Source organism: Caretta caretta, chromosome 19, assembly GCF_965140235.1.
Source record: "Caretta caretta isolate rCarCar2 chromosome 19, rCarCar1.hap1, whole genome shotgun sequence".
Classification (NCBI taxonomy): domain Eukaryota; kingdom Metazoa; phylum Chordata; order Testudines; family Cheloniidae; genus Caretta; species Caretta caretta.
This window is the reverse complement of record NC_134224.1, coordinates 9,971,442-9,991,349: the sequence shown is the minus strand read 5'-3', so window position 1 is coordinate 9,991,349 and position 19,908 is coordinate 9,971,442. Positions and strand designations below refer to the sequence as shown.

At 49.2% G+C, this 19,908-nt stretch overlaps 1 protein-coding gene across 1 annotated transcript in view; it reads right to left on the bottom strand.

The window, feature by feature from the left end:
• The window catches only part of LIN28A (lin-28 RNA binding posttranscriptional regulator A), a 31,778-nt gene extending 12,108 nt beyond the window's left edge, over nt 1-19,670 (bottom strand). Inside the window, exons 1-2 of the mRNA XM_048825941.2 lie at nt 19,640-19,670; nt 18,526-18,710 (exon numbers count right to left, since the gene is read on the bottom strand). Of these exons, the coding sequence (XP_048681898.2) occupies nt 18,526-18,710; nt 19,640-19,670 (216 nt within the window). The remainder of the gene's footprint in view (nt 1-18,525; nt 18,711-19,639) is intronic.
• Between the last annotated feature and the right edge of the window lie 238 nt (nt 19,671-19,908).

Genomic DNA, 19,908 nt, shown 5'->3' with positions numbered 1-19,908 from the left:
ACACGCCAGGAAACGGATTCTTTTTGTAAACTCGGCACATGCTCCCTTTCCTGAGCAACCTGAGAGGCCAGGCCAAGAGGACCTCGAGCTCTCCAGGAGAGAGGATGTGTCCTACTCATGTTTTGTAGAGTCCAGAGGACCGTTTCAGCGTTATACAAGTTAATAATTTCAACAGCCGACACCAAGTCATTTTAAAGTCCTTCTCCTTCGGGAAGGAATTTCTACAGGTCATGCTCACATTGACATGCTAAGGTTTTCTGGTTGGCTGAACACCTATCCCTGCTTTTCCTCCCCACCACCATTATTCCCTGTCCCTGAAGCTTCCTCACCCCCAAATGCCGCCACCACCACCATTCTTCCCAGGAGAGATGAACTTTACTGGGAGGGAGGCCCTGCTACATGTTGACAGTTACTCCACTCTATGTAACTTCCAGCGTAGGAAGAAGATCACACCCAGGTTTCCCACCATAGCAGAGTGAGAAACAAGAGGGCCACCAGAATTACCCAACAATGACTGCTTTAAAATAACAGTTCAGAGGCATGGTAGAATCACTCTTAAGGATGAGAAGAGGGAACATCAGTGGAAGAGAACATGGTCCTGCTGCTCCACAAAGCACTCAGGTTCCCATCCAAGGAGGAGACAGTTTAAGTACTGTGATGGAGGATTGTCACAGGATACAGATTCACTCGGTGAGTTACATACAGATTACGGGAAGGAAAGTCACTCACTTGGCCACTGCAGAAGGCTGAATTCTGATGGAACCTGTTTGGAGAGCCTGCTAGAGAAAGATAGCCACATGAGTGCCGCTTAGAGTCTCAAAGAACATGAGTACTTGTGGCACCTTAGAAACTAACATGCTGCACTCTCACAGTACATAGCATATCTTTACAGAGAGAAAATGTTTGCACTAATTCACAGCTGCCTAGAATAGCAACAGGATGCTATCCTTAGGCCTTGGAACTTCATGGATGCATCAGGGATAGAAATCAAATCCTCGTGCTCCAAAAGCACAGGCCACTGCCACTTGAGCTAAAAGGAGAATCTCCATTAACTATTAGCAGTGCAGGGCCTATGACACATGGAATTGATCAGCTCCGAGTCGATCCAGAAGGAATCGGCAGCGTGTGCAGCTTGTTACAATACACAGAGTGAGAGCCTAAAAGGCACAGTCAAGCGAAGATGGGAGTTTCAGGGGAGCCAGAGACACACAGGGAGGCTGTTCTACATAGCAGGAGCATCTCCCCCAGGAGGGTGGGACTGCATGGAGGAGTGGTCAGTGCTAGGATGAACAAGGAAGGGAAGGCAGAAACGAGGGCCATGAGGCCATCAGGAGAAAAGGCCACTTCAGGTTTAAAAAGCCAAAGACGGCAAATTTTGAAGTGGATCCTGAAATGAACAGGGAATCAGTGCAACTAGGTGGCTAGCAAAGAGTTTAATAATCAGCTCAGTAGGGGTCCTCCCAACCCTCTGATTGGCATCACTCTGTTATACAAAGACATACCAGGGGATTTAAAGTTTCAGAGCAGCAGCCGTGTTAGTCTGTATCCGTAAAAAGAAAAGGAGGACTTGTGGTACCTTAGAGACTAACAAATTTATTAGAGCATCGGATGAAGTGAGCTGTAGCTCACGAAAACTTATGCTCAAATAAATTTGTTAGTCTCTAAGGTGCCACAAGTCCTTTTCTTTTCCTGGGATTTAAACTGATATTTTAAACACAGGGGTTAAGGGGCTCAGTCAACTCTCCCTCTTGTGTCCCCACACCCCTCTGCCAAAAACCCCAGCTGCAGTGGGAAGTGTGAGCGTTCCCTTACTATTGGATGCATTGGCTGGTGATCAAGAGCCCTCATCTCACAGAAGCACTTCCTGTTATATTACATTAGCACCCCCAGCGATGGGCCAGGGCCCCGTGGCGCTCGGTGCTGAACAAACACAAAACAAAAAGACAGCCCCTGCCCTGAAGAGTTCACAGTCTAATCTACAAAAGCAGCTCTCTGCTCACTGTTGATTCCCAACCGGCCGCTAAAGAGAGGTCTTTTCCCCTCCATTAAAACCAAGGTGCTTTCTTCATTAACAAAAAAACAAAAAACAAACAAAACAAAAAACTTTTAAAATTACTTTAGAGAGTCCCGGTGCAGTGGAAACAAACTGCAGCCTGTGCTTCTATTGCTTCTTTGGCCGGAGGGTCTCAGAGCACCTCACAAACCCGAATCCTCGCAGCATCCCTGAAAGGCAGCAAGATTTGTTCCCACTTCACAAATGAGGTGCACAGAGGGTAAGCGACTTGCCCCAGACTGCCGAGCATGGCAGTGGCAGAGGTGGCAATTTGACTCAGGAGTCCAGTCCCCTGCTCTAATCCAACCATTTATTATCAATTGACATGCATTCAAGAGATGCCTTTTAATGCTAGAGGGTCATCTTTGTTCACAGCCTTACAACAGTGCAGTCATCCCCCAAGGGCATGGAGTCAACTCGACACAAGGAGACATTCTTGGGAGCACAGCGCTGAGAACCGTTCAGCTAATCAAGACATCATTAGCCCGGCCATGTGGGGGCCTCAAGCAAAGAAGTCAATTGCACGGAAAGGCCTTATCTACACAAGAAAATTGCATCAGTTCAATTTAAGATTGGTTAAACCCATGCAAAACCCGTTCTAAACACTGAGGCCACGTTTATACGTGGGTGCAGCTGTACCGATCCGGCGTGTATGGTGCAGATGCTCTGTGCCAACAGAAGAGCGTCATAAAACCACCTCCACCAGCTGCACAAGCTACGTAAGTTACACTGACAGAAGCGCTCATGTCGCTCGGATGTGAGGGCGGTTTATTCAGAGCCCCGAGCAACATAAGTTCTGCCGACATTGGCTGTAGTGTAAACGCAGCCAAAGTTAAGAGTGGCTCCGTTCCGTTTAGCGTATGGATCAATTTAAGCTAAATTGAGATAAGCCTCTCAAACTGAAGGAGTGCCCTCACCAGGCTTTGCGTAGATTGAGTACATCACTTTAAGAAACACCCCTTTAGTTAAAGCAGAGCAAGTCTGCAGACAAGGCCAAGCTCTTGCACCTCTTCAGTGTCATGGTAGGTGGAAGCGCGTAGCTCCAGTGAGGAAAAATAGTTATTTCTCGTTTCATTGCTTTTCAACATAGGAGACAATCCCTTTGTTCATGGCACCAGCTGAGGCCAATAGCAGGACTCGCACTGAATTCAATGGGAGTAGAAGCAGGCTTCCTGGAGCTGGGATGTGCCTTTTTAATTGGTAGAGCATTATGCATTATTATTACTTATACCCACCTACAGCAGTGGGGAGAATACAAAACTGCAGACCTTGCACTGCTCAGGAACCACCCCCTCCCCCCCCGCTGCCCCCCTGACTCCTTCTCTCCTACCCTAGCACATCCCAAACCTTCCCTCCCCACTACACAGATCTTCAGAATTCTCCCGCCTACAACCCTCTAAAGGATTTGCAGGGATATACACCCCCAGCACTCACCCACCCCCTGAACAGTCTTTGCTGGCATGGCCGCTTCTCAGCCCATCTCCCCCTTTAATACTGCAAGGCATGCATATGTTAAACCTTCCATCAGTCAGAGTGTAGGACTGGGAATCAGCCAACTGGGCTCTAGTCTTGGCTTTCCACTGACTTGCCGCAGGACGTGGGCAAGGCACTTTACATTTCAGCCCCTCAGTTTACCGATTGAAGATAATCCTTCCCTATTTCACATGGAAGGGTGCTTTGCAAAGTGCTGACAGGCTCTGGATTAAACGGTCCTGTGTAAATCCAGAATATAGATACAACAATCAACCCCTTAAAATCCTTAAATAAATAAAATTAAATATGGAGCGAGAATGCATGCAAAGCAGGTCTCTATATCTAGCACAGGAATTTCTAAGGCTACATGAAAGCTTATGGGATGCAATTTTTTGAAGCCATTTTGCCCCTGCCCCATTGGAAAATGCCGATTTCAGAACCTGGCCCCAGGAAGAGGTTGGTTTTGGTGAATTTTTCAACTCAAAAAAAAAAAAAAAAGATTTTGAAAAAAAAATTGAAATTGTCAAAAAAAAATCCAGTTTTCTTGTTCAAAAGAACTTTTCATTTCAAAATAAGCTAATTATAGTAAAAGATCAAAATGTGAACAAAACATCTTGATTGACCCAACCTGAAGGATTTCCCTCCCCCTAGATTTTCAGCTGGTGAAAGTTTGCAATTGACTTTTTGGCCCCATTCAGGACAGGAAAATTTTTGGAATCTTGAAAGTTTTCATTAATAAGAAAAGTCCTTCCCTGCCCCAGCTCTACATACAGCCTTGTCCTCCTCCTGTCCCTCACCACAACTGGTCGTCGCATTCTGTCTAAATTTCTATCACAAACTCTGCAGGGACCTGTTCTTACTGGTCTATCAAGGGCTAAGCACCCTTACAGCGCTCTGTGCACAGTGGCTCACGAAAGCTCATGCTCAAATAAATTGGTTAGTCTCTAAGGTGCCACAAGTACTCCTTTTCTTTTTGCGAATACAGACTAACACGGCTGTTCCTCTGAAACCAATCATTTGCTGAACGCTCTCATGGGGACCAGAGGGAGAGAAAAGAGCAGAGAGAACCTCTGTTCAATGGTCTTGGAACCCTGCTTAGCTACAGAACCAAGACAGCTTTGGTAAGCTCCACCAGCTTGGCCAGAATCCCAGAGCCTTATTCCTTCTAAACCAGTGTTCCAGAATCAGTGTAGACAGGGTCCCACCACTGTCTCTGAGCCCCAGCTCGGAGCACAAAGATATGACTTAGAGGCAGTGTGCATAGTCCTGCAGATGGAGGCGGAAGGGGAGCTGTACTCAGAGCAAATACAGCTCAGTCTTGGCAGGCTCCCACAGGAGCTTTTCAACGGCTCCCCACCCCAGCCAGGAACCCTGTGGGTGAGCAGATTGACGTGGGGGGAATCTGTAGGTAGTCAGCGGGGCCATGGATTACCCAACCCCATTCCCCCCACCTTGCAGGAACGGGAGAGAGAGAGATAGGAAGAGACCTAAGAGAGGAAGGAGGCTTTAATGAGAATTGTGCCAGTTGTGAGCCCTAAATGCCTTCCCATCTCCTGCTGTTCAATCACCGGGGTAAGGGCCTGCTGGGGAAGGAACAAAGAGACAAGCGCGGGACTGCGCTCCAGCTCTTGTGGACAGCCAGGATTTCTTCCTACCTCTCCCCATTTCTTACAGGGCACACAAACCCTCGCTTTGGGGGGAGGAGGCAGAAAGACCCTTCAATCTGGGGGCGAGGCAGGGCCATTTCCCCTACACAGCCCTGGTTCATGCTCGAGGGAAATGTACACAAAAGCTGTGTCAGAGCAGGGCTCAGGCTGGTTTGGAACAGCATGGCCCTGCCCCCGCTGGTGCCCAGACTGTATCAAGGCCGGCTCCGGGAGGGAAGCCGTGCTTGACCGGCAATCTGAAGAGGAGATGGGCTCAGACTAATGATCCAGATCTAGACCCGCCCTGCTCCTCCCATGCTTAAAGTTCAGATCAAAGTCCCCACTTTGCAACTGGCCCTTGGTCTCAACCTAGCACAGCGGAGCCCTGGTCTATGTGGGGCTCCTAGGCCCTACTCCCACCCAGATGATAAATGCCAGAAATGACTTTCAGACACAGCCCCCTCTCTAGCGTCAGCAGCAAGGAAGGATGCCACTAATTTTCTGACAAGGACGTTGAGAAAGCCACAGGAGATACCTGCTTGGCCACAGCCGGCCCAGCTTCATCACTCAGTGCAGGATTGTTCCCTGCAGTGGAGAAAATGGTAGCCCAAGCCTGCTCGAGTCTGAGCTGCAAAGCCCCTAGAAAGAGCTTCTCATGACTCCTGGGCGCACACCACATTCTTAATCTCAGAACCAGAAGGTAGCTCCTCATTTCCTCAAACGTGTTCACCACCTGGCTTGGGTGGGTAAACTGAAGAGGGGCTTGTTTCTTATCCCACATCGCTGTTGAAACTTATTCCACTTGTCACATATTTGTGGGGTTCATGCTTTGCACCAAGAGCATGCCAGGGTGCCCCGACACTGCAACGACACACCTGTGGCTGGCCCACGTCGGGCTCACAAAGCTCAGGCTGCGGGGATATACAATTGCAGCATAGACGTTCAGGCTCGGGCTGGAGCCCAGGCTCTGGGGCCCTCCCCCTTCACGAGCCCGAATATCTACACTGCAATTCGATAGCCCCACAGCCTGCGTCAGCTGACACGGGCCAGCTGTGGGTGTTTTACTGCAGCACAGATGTACTCTGAGAGTCCAGATCAACTTACACAGGTTTGTTCGTTTTAGGACCATGGTGTCAGGATTCGTCACCGCAACTGTGGGCTCTGAAATGTGCACTGCTTGGGCTAGCAGGACAGCGACAGCAGCCCACGCTGGCCTGACTCAGAGTTGCCAACTCACAGTTTTATCTCAAATCTTGTGAAATTTGTGTTTTTTTCTTAAAGCTCCAGCTCCCGGAGTCAGGAGATTATGTGACAATTTCAAATTTAATGTATGGTCAGGTAAGTTTCCCACCCCCTGGCTGTGGAGAAAAGTTTGAAAAAGTGAGCCCTAAAGGCTGAAGAAACAGAAGGCAAATAAAAAGCACCCCAAATAGATTTTAAAAATCATGAAGATTTTGGGGATCGGACTCATGATTTTCCATGGGGCCGGTGATACGGTTAACCCTCCAACATAGCATAGGCTACGTAGCACAACTGTACCACCACTGACAGAAGTTACAGTCATGCTAGGAAGAAAACAAGCAACGTTAACCACGGTCTGCCTAGCCTAGACCAAACCTGCATGTGAGATCAGTCCATTCAACACAACCCGTTTGTATTTTCAGCCCCGGCACTCGGTACTGAAATGTTGCCACCGATTCTCTTCCATGGCTAAGGAATGATTTGGGTGTTCATCTGCATGGGCTGCATAAGCAAGGAGGGATTATTTATGTGAATAGGATTTTTAATGTCTCCCCTGAATCACTTGGCAAATTTTTCCATTGCCTGAGGGAATATAGAGCTGAGAGAGAGAAGCAGCTTCTTTCTAAGAGCTTGTCTACACACAGACTGGGACAGAAATAAGTACAACACTTTCAGTTTGCATCTTTAGCTATTTTGGTGAAAATTGTGTGTCAAACACTTATTTTGGAGCAAGCGCCTTATTCTGAGTAACCCAAGGGCTTACCCGAATGGGAAAATTGACCAGAATATCTATTATGGAATAAATGTCCACATGGGGAATTTTTCTGGAATAGCTATAGCATTTAAATTCACATCCTTCCTTATTCCAAAATAGCTTCCCCCTATGGACAAGCCCTACACCGATTTTTTTTTTTTTTTTTTGTAAACTGATTTAAGTTAAATAAAGATAGGGCATCCTTGTTTCAAAATAAGAACGTCCACACAAATACATACTTGTACCTTCAGTTATGTTGCTGTGTGTTACCACCAATCTACTTATTTCTGTTCCAGTTTGGGTGCTGACCTGGCTGACTTTTAAGTCAGGGTTTGGGGGTATGTTAATAATGGAGGCATTAGCATAAAGCAGGGGCTCTCAAACTGTGGGTCAGGACCCCAAAGTGGGTTGTGACCCTGTTTTTATGGAATTGCCAAGGCTGGCTTAGAATTGCTGGGGCCCAGGGCTGAAGCCTGAACCCCAAAGCCAAAACCCTTGGGTTTCAGCCCTTGGTGGCGGGGCTCAGGTTACAGGCCCCCTGGCTGGGGCTGAAGCCCTTGGGGCGGGGCTTGGGCTTTGGTCCTCCCCCATGGGGCAGCAGAGTTCAGGTGGGCTCAGGCTTCAGTCCTGGGGTTGTGCAGTAATTTTTGTTGTCAGAAGGGGATCACGGTGCAATGAAGTTTGAGAATTCCTGGCATAGGGGGACCTGCACTTTATGACCCAAGAAGTCCATTCCAGATCTCAAACACATCCAGACTTTTCTAGGTTTGACTTGAGCCTTGCTCTAAAAAAAAGAGGCGTGAAGAGATTCCATTTGTTTGGAGGTCATTTTATCTTGGAGAACATTTAAGGGCCTTTTCTCCCACCCCCCAGGGGTTTGAGAGTTTGTGGTGGGGGAAGGGAGATGCCTGCAGTGATCAGTTTAAAATTTAGACAGAAACAGGAGCTCAGAGCTCTTTTTGAAATGGGACAAGTCTGCTCTTTTTGGAACACAACACACTGCCTTATTAATCCCAGCAATACTTCACAAACAAAATAGAGAGGTACAAAGGTGCATTTCCCCATTCAGAATAGCTTGGATATCAGCAGATTCCCTTATAACAACTCCAAGTCTAACTTGGCACATTGCCACTGAGCACAATGGGACTCTGCAAGGGAGTGAACTAGGTGTTTGCTGGCATCTTGGAGGCTGATCTGCAATCTTTACACCCTATAATTCCCAGTGGCTGCAGCTCCACCCGTGGCAGACCCACATTGGCAGCGCAGACAAAGTTCTGGCAATCACATCACTGCATTCTCTAACCCTGCTCAGGGTAGAAAGCTTGATCCCCTAAATCAGTGGCTCTCAACTTTTCCACACTACTGTACACCTTTCCGGAGTCTGATTTGTCTTGGGTACCCCAAGTTTCACCTCACTTAAACTACTTGCTTACAAAAATACTTGCTTACAAAAATCAGACAAAAATACAAGTGTCACGGCACATTACTGAAAAATTGCTTCCTTTCTCATTTTTACCATATAATTATAAATTAATTGTAAAATAAATATTGTACTTACATCTCAGTGTATACAGCAGTATAAAGAAGTCATTGTCTGTATGAAATTTTAGTTTGTACTGACTTCACTAGTACCTTTTACGTAGCCTGTTGCAAAACTAGGCAAATATCTAGATGATTGTATGCCCTGGAAGACATCTATGTACCCCTGGTTGAGAACCACAGCCCTAAATGTTCACAGAAGGGGATCACAAAAGAGTCACAACACAGCCAAATGGAAATTCACTTCAGAATTCAAATGCCTATTTGGGAATCATTTCTCCCTGTTAGCGAACTACAACCATGAGTTAAGATTACAAGCTAACCCTTTCCATTCACTAGACATTAGTCATTTCCAGACCTTTATTAAGCACCATCAGGCTGTAGAATCAGGAGCTGGGGCCACCAGAAAACAAAATCAGCTGTTGAAAAATCTGTCCTGGTAAGATGCCCCTTGTTAATTCTGGGCACGATCCCAGCCAGGTTATTTACACTGAACAGATCCGGCCCGTCTAACATTTCTGTCCAGCCTGCCAGGCTCTTTGGCTGTCCCCTCGCAATCTCTGGGCCGCTAAAAGTCCAGCAGTTTAGTGGGGCGCTCAGGCAAGCTGCCTGCCTGCCATGGCCCCACAACGCTCCCAGAAGCAGCTGGCTCCTGCTGGCATGTCTCTGCATGCCCCTGTGGGACCATGCGTGAGTCAGTTTCTGTGCCTCATTTCCCACCCCCAGTTTGTAAAATGGGAATAATATTCCTGTGTCTCGCTGGTCTATTTTGTGCATGGCATAACGGGGCTCTGATCTGAGCTGCAGCTTTTAGGTGCTATTGTACAAGAGACCCAAGCCTTATCCACACGACAGCTTCCGCTAGAAGAGCTGTACCTGTTGGGAGTTACAAGGCTAATGGGACTACTCGCTGAAGTAAAGTTACTCAGGTGTGTAAGAGCTTGCATGGTCACTGGCTTCAGACTCATGGAAAGTTAAGCACAGCGTCGCTCCAGGTTGGGCTTTCTGTGAACTACAGTAGGACCTTGGGTCCCTGGTCTGGGGGGGCCTATGTGCTCGGGGCACAACAAACTGCTCCACGGAGCTTGCTTGCCCTGGGACTGGTTTTACTATTGGACCAACCTGGTAGTTTGTCCCTTTTATTTATATATTTATTTAAATAGAAAGAATGGAGGGTTCCCAAGCCAGCAGTGAGGAATATTGGCATACTGCGTAAGGGACCACGCACGCCACAACAGGAGCCGGCCATGCCTGGAGGCAGCAGGTTTTAAGACAGGTGTGATCGTGAGAACGGGTGGGCCAGCGTCTTCCACAACTGGGTCAGGAAACAATGCTCCAATCAAAGCGTAACAGGTTCTGTCCAATTCAGAGCAAGAATAGACAATATCATGGTAAAGACCCCTGAGCCCTGTCTACACTGCTATTGCCATTAACGGACCACGATAGGCCTCAGTTTTCCTGCTACCAATGCACCCCAGGGTCTCCTCTACACCAAGAGTTATCAGGGCTGTTCCACCGTTGGTGCCCCCAGTGGAAGTGGAAGTGCTAGAGCAGACAGGACTCGGCCATTTGTACCACTGCGCTGCCTAGGAAGGCATGGAGTAAGAGTAGACGACACCATCGTACAGGACGCGACAGCCGGGCTCCCCCAGTGCTCCCATGGCTAGCACCGAGGAGCTTCTCTGGTGCAACGTTTTCATCAAAAGCCACCAGTGTCTACAGCAAGACACCCGTCCACAAATAACACCAGCTGTAAGGTAGAACAAAGGCCAAAAAAGAATGCAGATCTATTTGTTCAGTCTGAATAGCGTAAACTGCCCCAGTGTTGGTCTTGTGGTAAAGGCGCTGGGCTGGAACTCTGAGCTGACCGCTCAACCTCGGTCTCCTGTCATGGACTTCCCCTGTGATCGTGGTCAATTTACAATTTTGCTGAGCCTCAATTCCCCCATCTGTAAAATGGGGATAACAGGGCTACCTTTCTCCCACCATTTATCTGTCTTGTCTGTATAGACTACAAGCTCTCTGGGGCAGGGAGTGTCTCTTTCTATGTGCACCTAGAGCGCCTCGCACAAATGGACCCCAGTATCAGCGGCCTCATACAATATAGTTTTTTCAAATTAATAAATACTTTGCCCTCCAGTGGCACATCTTACAAGGTTCCTCAACGCTCTCAGAGAGCGAGAAATTGGAAAAATGGAACCCAGGAGTCCCAACTCACAGTTCCGCATTGCTCTAATTATTAGACAACACTGTCTCCTTTCCAGAGGTCATGCCTGTCTAACCCATGATCTGAACTGCAGGGAAAAATTGCCATTCCTTGAACCATAGGAATGGGATTCAGATGCCCGCATGATACAATATCACAAAGCCCTGCCAGGAAGAGTTCTCTGGAGGTAAAAAACAAAACAAAACGGCCAAAGTGCTATCCTTATTAGATAGCAAGAACCAAATTCTTTTAAAATTCTTATCACTTGAGTTTCTCTGGATACGCATTAGCATTCCCCTTTGATAAACATGCCGAGAGGTTCCTCCACTTCATTGCAGCTTCTCAACACTCACGTATCCTTGGCCAACAGGCTTTCATTTTTCCACAGTAACGTTGCTAATCCAATACGTGTATTTTCCACTCTTCCAACCACAGCAGTATTCAGGGGAGGGACTATTTTCCCCGGCAGTGGAAGAACATGTTTGGCACAAAGCTGCAATAAATCCAGCACTGATAACAATAGGCCCTGTGTTTAAGGGCCTGAACTTGTTCCCATAGTAAGTTCTTTGGGTGGGGACCACATCTTCACGTATATATGGTGTCCGGTACAATGGGCCCAGGATCCTGGCTGGGCCTCTGCACTCTACCGTAATACCAGCATTAAATAAGTCAGAGTTTTGCTATTGATTTTTCAGGACACGCTCCTGCCCCCATTCAAGACTGAGCTTTATAAGGCCATGGCAGCCTAGAAATCAGCAACCCAAAGAAGCTCCGGATGAATTATCCACGGGATCCACCACCCTACACACTCACCTCCGAGTTTAATTTAAAGTTCAGCCTCTACATGGAGCCTCAAGATCAGGGGAGGTGGGAATTGCTTTATACGGAGTACAGCATCCTGCCCTTCAAACCACATTACCAATCATACGGCATGCTGGGAAGCTGAGGGTCCCCAGAGAGCTGCAGAGTCCCGACTCTCTGGCTAATAGGGGGCCCTGCTATCAGATCAGTAACAGTAAAGTACATAAAATTCCAGGGGATTATTAATCCTTGTGATTTCTTTGGGAAAGTGACTCTGAGATGTGGGGTTAGGGACCAGGATGATTTTTCTAATGCGGTTGTTTTAAGGGACCCACAAAATGTTAATTGTTCAGGTTAGTTTAATTCCCCCCCCCACCCAGAGTTAACTATTCCCTTTCTATTCTCTCCTTTTGGGAATTTAATTTGGGGCTTCCAGACATTCCTCAGGCTTTTCTCTGAGCCCGTTTTTAAATAGCTTTCTGTTTTAAGACTCGAGTGGGTTTGTTTTTGTAGTACACTGAGCTTACTTTCACTAGTTTTATTTGAGGCTCTCAAAGCTCTTCCCAAATATGAAGCCTCACCACACCCTAAGAGGCAGGCAGGCAGGTAGGTTTCAGAGTAGCAGCCGTGTTAGTCTGTATCCGCAAAAAGAACAGGAGTATCTTGTGGCACCTTAGAGACTAACAAATTTATTCAAGCATAAGCTTTCGTGGGCTACAGCCCACTTCATCGGATGCATAGCAACAGATGGGATATAAAATCCTGCAAGAGAACTATTCTCTGTTTTTACAGATGGAGAAACAGAGGCACAGAGAAGGGGAATGACTGGCCTGAGCTCACCGAGCCAGTCAGTGACAAAGGCAGGAGAGGAGCTCGGGACTCCCGGTTCTTTGTTGTAGGTAGGGTGCCCCACTGACAGCCTGGAGATGAAATCTTTAGCCCCCACAAGAAGGGCAGCAATGCCAGCCTCCCCCCTAGTGCCCTGCCAACGGGCCTCAGTCTTGTGCTATGAGGACTATTTTGTGGCTTGGGAAAGGAGTTCAGTCTCCATGGCCCATTCAGTCCTTGGACTCTCAGCTGAGGCTGCAAACCATGGTACCAATCAGGGCATTTGCCTTGAATGTGTTTCAATTCCCCTTTTGCTGGTAACTCTTGCTGCCTTGGGGGCTAGCGGGGACTACCCTGGGCGTGCACCCACTTCAAGTTCCATGTGTTTGTGTTTTATTCTTTCCCCCAGGAGGCTATTTCATGGGTTCCTTTCTATTCTGGGCTTGAATTGGTCTTGCCAGGTGGATCCAACCCACCCCTTCTGCGGGGGAGTGCTAACCACAGCTGGGGATGCACCATTCCAGCCACCTTTCCAAATAAAACTCCCAAACTAAACCCTGCTGTTGGGACTCTACAGCCAGTCAGGGTCCCCATGAGCAGCTCTCTCATCGGTGGGTGTAAATCAGTGCTGCTCCATTGTCTTCAATGGAGTCTGCTGATTTACACCAGCAGGGGAAAGGACCCAGCATCTCAGTTCTTGGCATCCTGGTTGAAGGCCAACTCTGCTCCTACGTGCTTCATCCCCTCTGCCTCCTCGGAGGCCCCCAAATGAATCCATCTCCAGTGCCCGGGGAAGGCTGGGAGATTTGACCTGAATGCCTCATTTTAAGCTCACAAGGCAGCCCTGGAGGAGCCCCGTTAGTCGCCTGTCCTGCAGAGATTTTAATCTCTTTGTGATCAGATAAAGGGGGAGAGAGAGAGGGAGACTCACCCCCTGCCGGGAAGGGCCATTCAAACCTGGTTCCTGTAATAAAGTGATTTAATAGATCTAAAGAGGCCAATTCCCTTCTTTCTCCCACAGTTACTTCCTGTGGGTCATCATTCACATATGTAAATGAAGAGGGGAAGGAGCGGGTTATCCAGGACACTGCAGCCGGTTAAGCTGGTTTTGGGGCATTGTGGAGGTACCCCATGGCAGACTGATACCACCCCTATTCTCAACACCTCCCCAGACACCTCATTGCTTGGATTTGTCCATTTGTCTGTCCTCCTCTGGATACTTTGGATTATGGCCCATCACTGACTTGACTCTCACACCATTCCTTGGGGTGAAGGTCTCGAAATACACAGCTATGTAGTGGTCAAGAAAGGTGCTGGGTTGACAGCCCCAACATCCTCTATTCATAGCACAGCATACACAGTGGAAGTAAAAAGAAAAGGAGTACTTGTGGCACCTTAGAGACTAACCAATTTATTTATTAATAAGGTGCCACAAGTACTCCTTTTCTTTTTGCGAATACAAACTAACACGGCTGTTCCTCTGAAACAGTGGAAGTAGAAGTTTCCTTTGTGTTTCTGAAACGTGTCTCAACCTTGTCCCAAGGGATGACTCCTGGGGATGAGAGGAGACATTCATTCTCCATGCTCTCCTTGGCTTCTCTGTTGGGGCTGCGAACAAGGGGCCCCCAATTTGTGCCATCCCAGTGGTGTTTTGGGAGAAGCCAGACAACTGGACTGAGTTCCAGATTAAATTCACACAGGCCAAGTAGCCACTGGCTAGTAATGACTTTCTATTACTACCAACCTGGGGCTGGATTTGAACCAGTAACCTTGAGATGAACGGCTCGATAGACCATCATCATCAAGCTGAAGCCACCTAGTTGCCCCACAGGCACAACTCTGTCACCTCCAAGGCTAAGCTGGAAGCGTCTTGTTCCCTTGAATGCTAACACACAATTAAAGCAGGAAGCATGCAAGCTGGGGAGCAGCGAATTGGACATCAACGTTACCTTTGACCCTATTTCCCCCTCCACCCCTCCAAAAAAGTCTACTCAGTCACTTACATAAGTTTCTTGAACATACCAGCTCTCCACCAACTCCCTCTAAGTTTATGGCTACACTGGAGAATTTGCAGCTGCGCCACTGTAAGCTCTCCAGTACAGCTGCTTTCAGCCAACAGAAGAGAGTGCTCTCCTCCACTGAATTAATCCACCTCCACCAGAGGCAGTAGCTGCTCAGTGCAAGAAGCTCTCCTGCTGACCTAGTGCTGTCCACACCAGCGCTTAGGTCGGTGTAACTTATGTCACTCAAGGGGGGAGTGGCTTATTCACACCCCTGAGTGACATAAGTTATACGGCTGTAGATGGTAGCCTAGACATAGTCCAAGTGTGCGAACAGTCACAGGAACTGCTCAACCCATGGCCCAATCAGCACACAGCTGCGGCCCATGTGACATCCTCAGGGCCATACAGGTAGTATATATATTGTGTGGATGTGGCCTGCATAACAAAGAGGGCCCGCGGTGGTAAATAGGTTGAGAACCACTGGCTCAGATTAAGGGCTCTCCAGACCCCATCTTGGGTGATTTAAGGAAGTTTGTGGCCTTTTCCTAGACAGGTTTCAGAGTAGCAGCCGTGTTAGTCTGTATTCACAAAAAGAAAAGGAGGACTTGTGGCCCCTTAGAGACTAACAAATTTATTTGAGCATAAGCTTTCGTGAGCTGTATGAAGTGAAGTGTATGAAGTAAGCCGATGAAGTGAGCAGTAGCTCAGGAAAGCTTATGCTCAAATAAATGTATTAGTCTCTAAGGGGCCACAAGTTCTCCTTTTCTTTTTTCCTAGATAGTGGGTTGTGAGAGATACAACAAGCAGACACACCCTGGCTAAGTCTTTTTTGTGCAGGAATGTTAGTGACTGCAATCAGAAAACTAGACTGACTGGGGGCAATAAATGCTGGGGAGAACAGAGCATTCCTACCAGACTCCATTAACCGGGAGTCACATTGAATCTCTCTCACACACACACACACAAAAGATCCAGTCGCTTCTTCTAACAGAGAACTTGGCACTGTCATTTACTGGATCTAATGACTAGTTCCAGGAACCGGGTTTTCCCAGCCAATCTGAATCCACCTCCTCCATACTCAAACAAATGTTTAGTATGCATCTAAAGGGCTGTGTAATTAGAGCAAAAGCAGTTTCCTTTCTGTTCTACACCACGCCACATCCCTGACTGCATTCTCCCAGGCTGAGAGAATTCAGTTTTCCACGTTCATTCACTTTGGGATTTGCCATATCATTCCATCAGCCATGACCGCAGGAGCCATTCCCTCCTGGAGCAGAAGATGAAAGAGAACCCATACCCCACCTCCATTCAGTCTTGTGGTTCCAACACACAGCTTCCTCAACGGCAGGGATAGGTTATAACCAAAACTCTGCATTTGAAACACCCTGAACTCTGGGAAAGCCCTGTTCTGAACTCTTTAAACAATGGCACTCAGCCTACCCCCGGAAGGAACCCTCTTTTCTGGAGGTCTCATGACATTCAGGAGCCATCAATATGTCCATTTCTAAGTTCCGCTTTTTCAGTGGTTTTCACATAACGTAACGCCCATTAAATAATCGACTCTGTTGCAGGATATTACACTACAAGCACCACACCAACTTTTCAATGAAGAGAACAAGTTTCTTTGGTGCCATCTAGGAATAAATAGCAAACATGTTGTTTACAACAACACACACAATCCATATTCAGCTACCCTTCAGCCCTACTATTAACCAGCTATACTGTGTCCACACTGGCTGGGCAGACTGTGTTTAACCTGTGTCAGCCTGTATCCCAGGGTAGCTAAGGCCTTTGAAAGATGCAGAACCAGAACAGAGATCATGCAGACATCTCTAAGGGTATGTCTACCCTGCAAGTGAAGGTGGATTGCAGCATGGGTAGTCATCCTTGTGCTAGCTTTAATCTAGCTAGGGTAATCTAGGGTAACAACTGCAGTGTAGACATGATGGCACAGGCTAGTATCCAGACTATAAGCTGATTGAGGATCCTGGGTACATACCCTGGTTGCTAGCCTATGTGCCATGTCTATATTATTACTGTTACCCATGATCACTAGATTAAAGCTACCCGGGGTGCGCCTACCCGTGTAACAATCACGCCTTCACTTGCAGTGTAGACACACTTTAAGAAACGCAGAACCAGGCCCCAGGGTTTTCCCCCAGAGACCACCTATGCTTCAGTGTACGGCAGATTCAGCAAAGCACTTGAGTCCCATTGGCTTCAAGGGGATTTAAGCACATGCTTTAAAGCGCTTTCCTGGACCAGAACTCTAGCTGCAACAATGCTCAGAAATGGTTGCGGGCAGGGGGGCTGGAGCAATTTGTACAGTGGGGGTGCGGAGAGCCATTAAACCCAAACTGGAAACCCTGGATATAATGGAAACCACTGCAAGCCAGGGGGTGCAGCACCCCGCCCAGTTCCAGCGCCTATGGTTGAGGCTACCAGAGTCACTGCCCCGCACAGGCAGGGAGATTTTAAAAGCTGGTGCCACAGAAGATGCCCACGACCATTTCCCTAGGTTGGCATTCACCCAGATCACAGAAAGAAAAGGAGGACTTGTGGCACCTTAGAGACTAACCAATTTATTTGAGCATGAGCTTTCGTGAGCTACAGCTCACTTCATCAGATGTATCACAGGTTTCATAGGCCTGTCACATGCAGATGCAAACCGAGACTGGGCCTGCACCCCGTTCCCTCCATACTGTGGAGGAGGACTTTTCTGGGGGTGGGGGTTGTAAGATTTGTCTGCCTCTTTAGAGCAAGAGAAAGGCGACTCCAACACACCACGCAAAGAAATAGTCTCAGCCTAGGTAGTGCCAGGGCTAGAACCCATCTCTGACCAGCTTAGATTTTTGTCTCCAATCCCATTTGACAGCACATTAAGGACACAGCCGTGTTACACCAGAGGGATCAAAAGGTGGATGATTTTTAACTTCCATGTGGACACGGTCAACGGGCAGTGCCCATTGTTAACAGCCACAGTGTGGGGGTCGGGGTTTCTAAAAACATGATTCTCTCCTAGATGGGACCTAATCATACCACGGTCAGGGCACAAAGTGTTTTAACCTGTGCCCTGTAGCCCAATGAGCTTGTGAGTGATTCCATCATTTTGGAATGGGGTGGGAAGCCTATTCTAATTCACTGTCTTGGCCCCCCATCTCTCAGCACACTTCTTCCTCCATCCACTCCCCCTCCCACAATCCATGCAGGCCCGCGGACATTATTTCTACTTCCAGTACCCGCAGGGGAGCACTTTCCACCCCACTTTAAGCAGGAGGGTGCCTGCCTACAAACCCCTCTCCAGCCAGCCCCCACCCCTAGCCTCTCAAAGCCTATAGCAGCTCCCTGCCCAGCCTTATGGGCTCCCACATGAGCCATTGTTGACAGAAAATGGGATCAAGCAGGTATCCCTTTTACATACGCTGCAGGAGGGCTGGCTCCCTGGAGGTACTCCGGAGGGGAAGCTCGTCCCCAAATCCCCCAACTAGCTGGCCCTGGCGAACCAGTCCCCCGGTCCCCACGGGGCTGAGGAAGTGGGAAGGGAGAGAGGAGGCAAAAACAATCACAAGAAACAAGCGCTAATCCCAAAGCTCCCGAGGCAAGGCCGCAATCCCTGCAGGCCCAGCGTGGCATGGGGATCCCCTTCCCCGCCCCCTCCCCCCACTCGTGGGGCTGATGAAGCTGGCCTGAGATGTGGGGGGGAGGAGGGAGCCTCAGAAACAGGCTGGAGCTACCCCCTCCCCAAGAGGCTTCACAAAGCAGGAGCCCCAATGCAGGGGACTCCCCCGTGTCCAAACGCACCTCTCCCCCCGGCCACCCCACTCAGGGCGAGCTGCCCCCAGGGCTGAGCTGAAATCTTTGCCAGCGTCCTAGGCCGTAAACCGCCCAGCCCCACCGCCCTGCCCAGGGACCGGCGGAGGAGGCTGAAAAGCCCCTGGACCCACGCTGGCCTCAGAGAAGCCCCCCCCCCCCAGTCTTACCTGGTGCACAAAGACATCCACGGGGGCGTCCAGGGCAGTGCCCTCCTTGCTGGTCATGGAGAGGAAACCGAAGCCCATCCTCACGTTGAACCATTTGCAGATCCCGGAGCCGTGGAGGGGCTGGGGTTCCCCGTCTGGCTTGGGGGAGTCTCCCGCGGGCTCCTCGCCCGTCTTCGCACAGCCACCTGGAAACATCCAAGCCAGACCCACTGAGCTAGGGGAGAAGGAACCAGGAGAGCCGCCTTCGCCATAGTGCGGCGATGGGGACCAGCAGCTGGGGCGCCCATGGAAGCATGATCGAGGCTCCCTCTGCAGCCCCTGCCCTTCCCCCCGGAGGGGGCCCCCACTACTGAGACCCCCGATTCCCTAGGACTCTTCCTGACGGCTGCTGCTTGCAATCCAGCTGCGCGCACCAAGCCAGGCGGCTCCACACTCGCCTTAGAGAAACCGCCAGAGCCTTTGCTCCTTTGGGGGGCGGGGGAGTCTCCCTCTCCCCCAAATCTAAAGCAAATACACCGAACCCCCACCCCGACATGAAGTACGGGTCACCCAAGTCTGATCGCAAAGGGGGCTGGGGCGGGGGGGAATCAATCTCCCGTCCCTAGAAGGATAATTTTGTTATGCTGATCAGTTGCAATTAACCTCGATTAGATCTAAGAGACCGAGGGACTGAACCCCCTCCTCCCCCAAATGGTGCAAAATAAAAGAAACCCCCCCGAAAAGTTTTTGCCTCTAGAAATCAGCTGATCTCCCATTTTAAAAGGCACCCTCTCCACTCCCGCCCCCCTTCCCAGCTGCTAGATTCGCCCAGTCTTCGCAAAATCCCCTAAAAAGCCCACAACGTCCCAACTCTCACCCCAGAGGAAAGCACATGTTGCAGTGATGCACTGATTTCATTTACTATCCCCCCCCACCCCCCGCACGCCGGAGGAAAAAAAGGCGGGGGGGGGGGGGAGAAAGCAATCATTCGTTTAGTGAGTTGCTAGATCTAAAGCACCCAGGGGTGGATTCTTCCCACAAAGCTGAAACAAACAAAACAGATCATTTTTGGTAGCGGCGAATTCCCCCCTCCCCTCCACAAATCGACCAAGGCTGTAATGAAGCGGCACCGAACCTGCAAACTGCTGGTTAGAAACGGAACCCATCCTGCACCCCCTTTGCAAAAGCCCGAGCTGCGGCCGGAATCCCCTCCGCTCTGCAGCCAGCCGGGAGGGTGTCCCCACAGCTCAGCCCCCAAAAGAAGACTCAGCGTGCTACATCTTCACTCCAACAATAGCGGTGGGAGGGCCCAAGGGCTTTCCAAGGATCCCAAATTCTAAGAGACAATAGCAACCCCTAGAGCCATGCCTCCTCCTTCTCTCCCGCCTCGACAACACCCCTGAG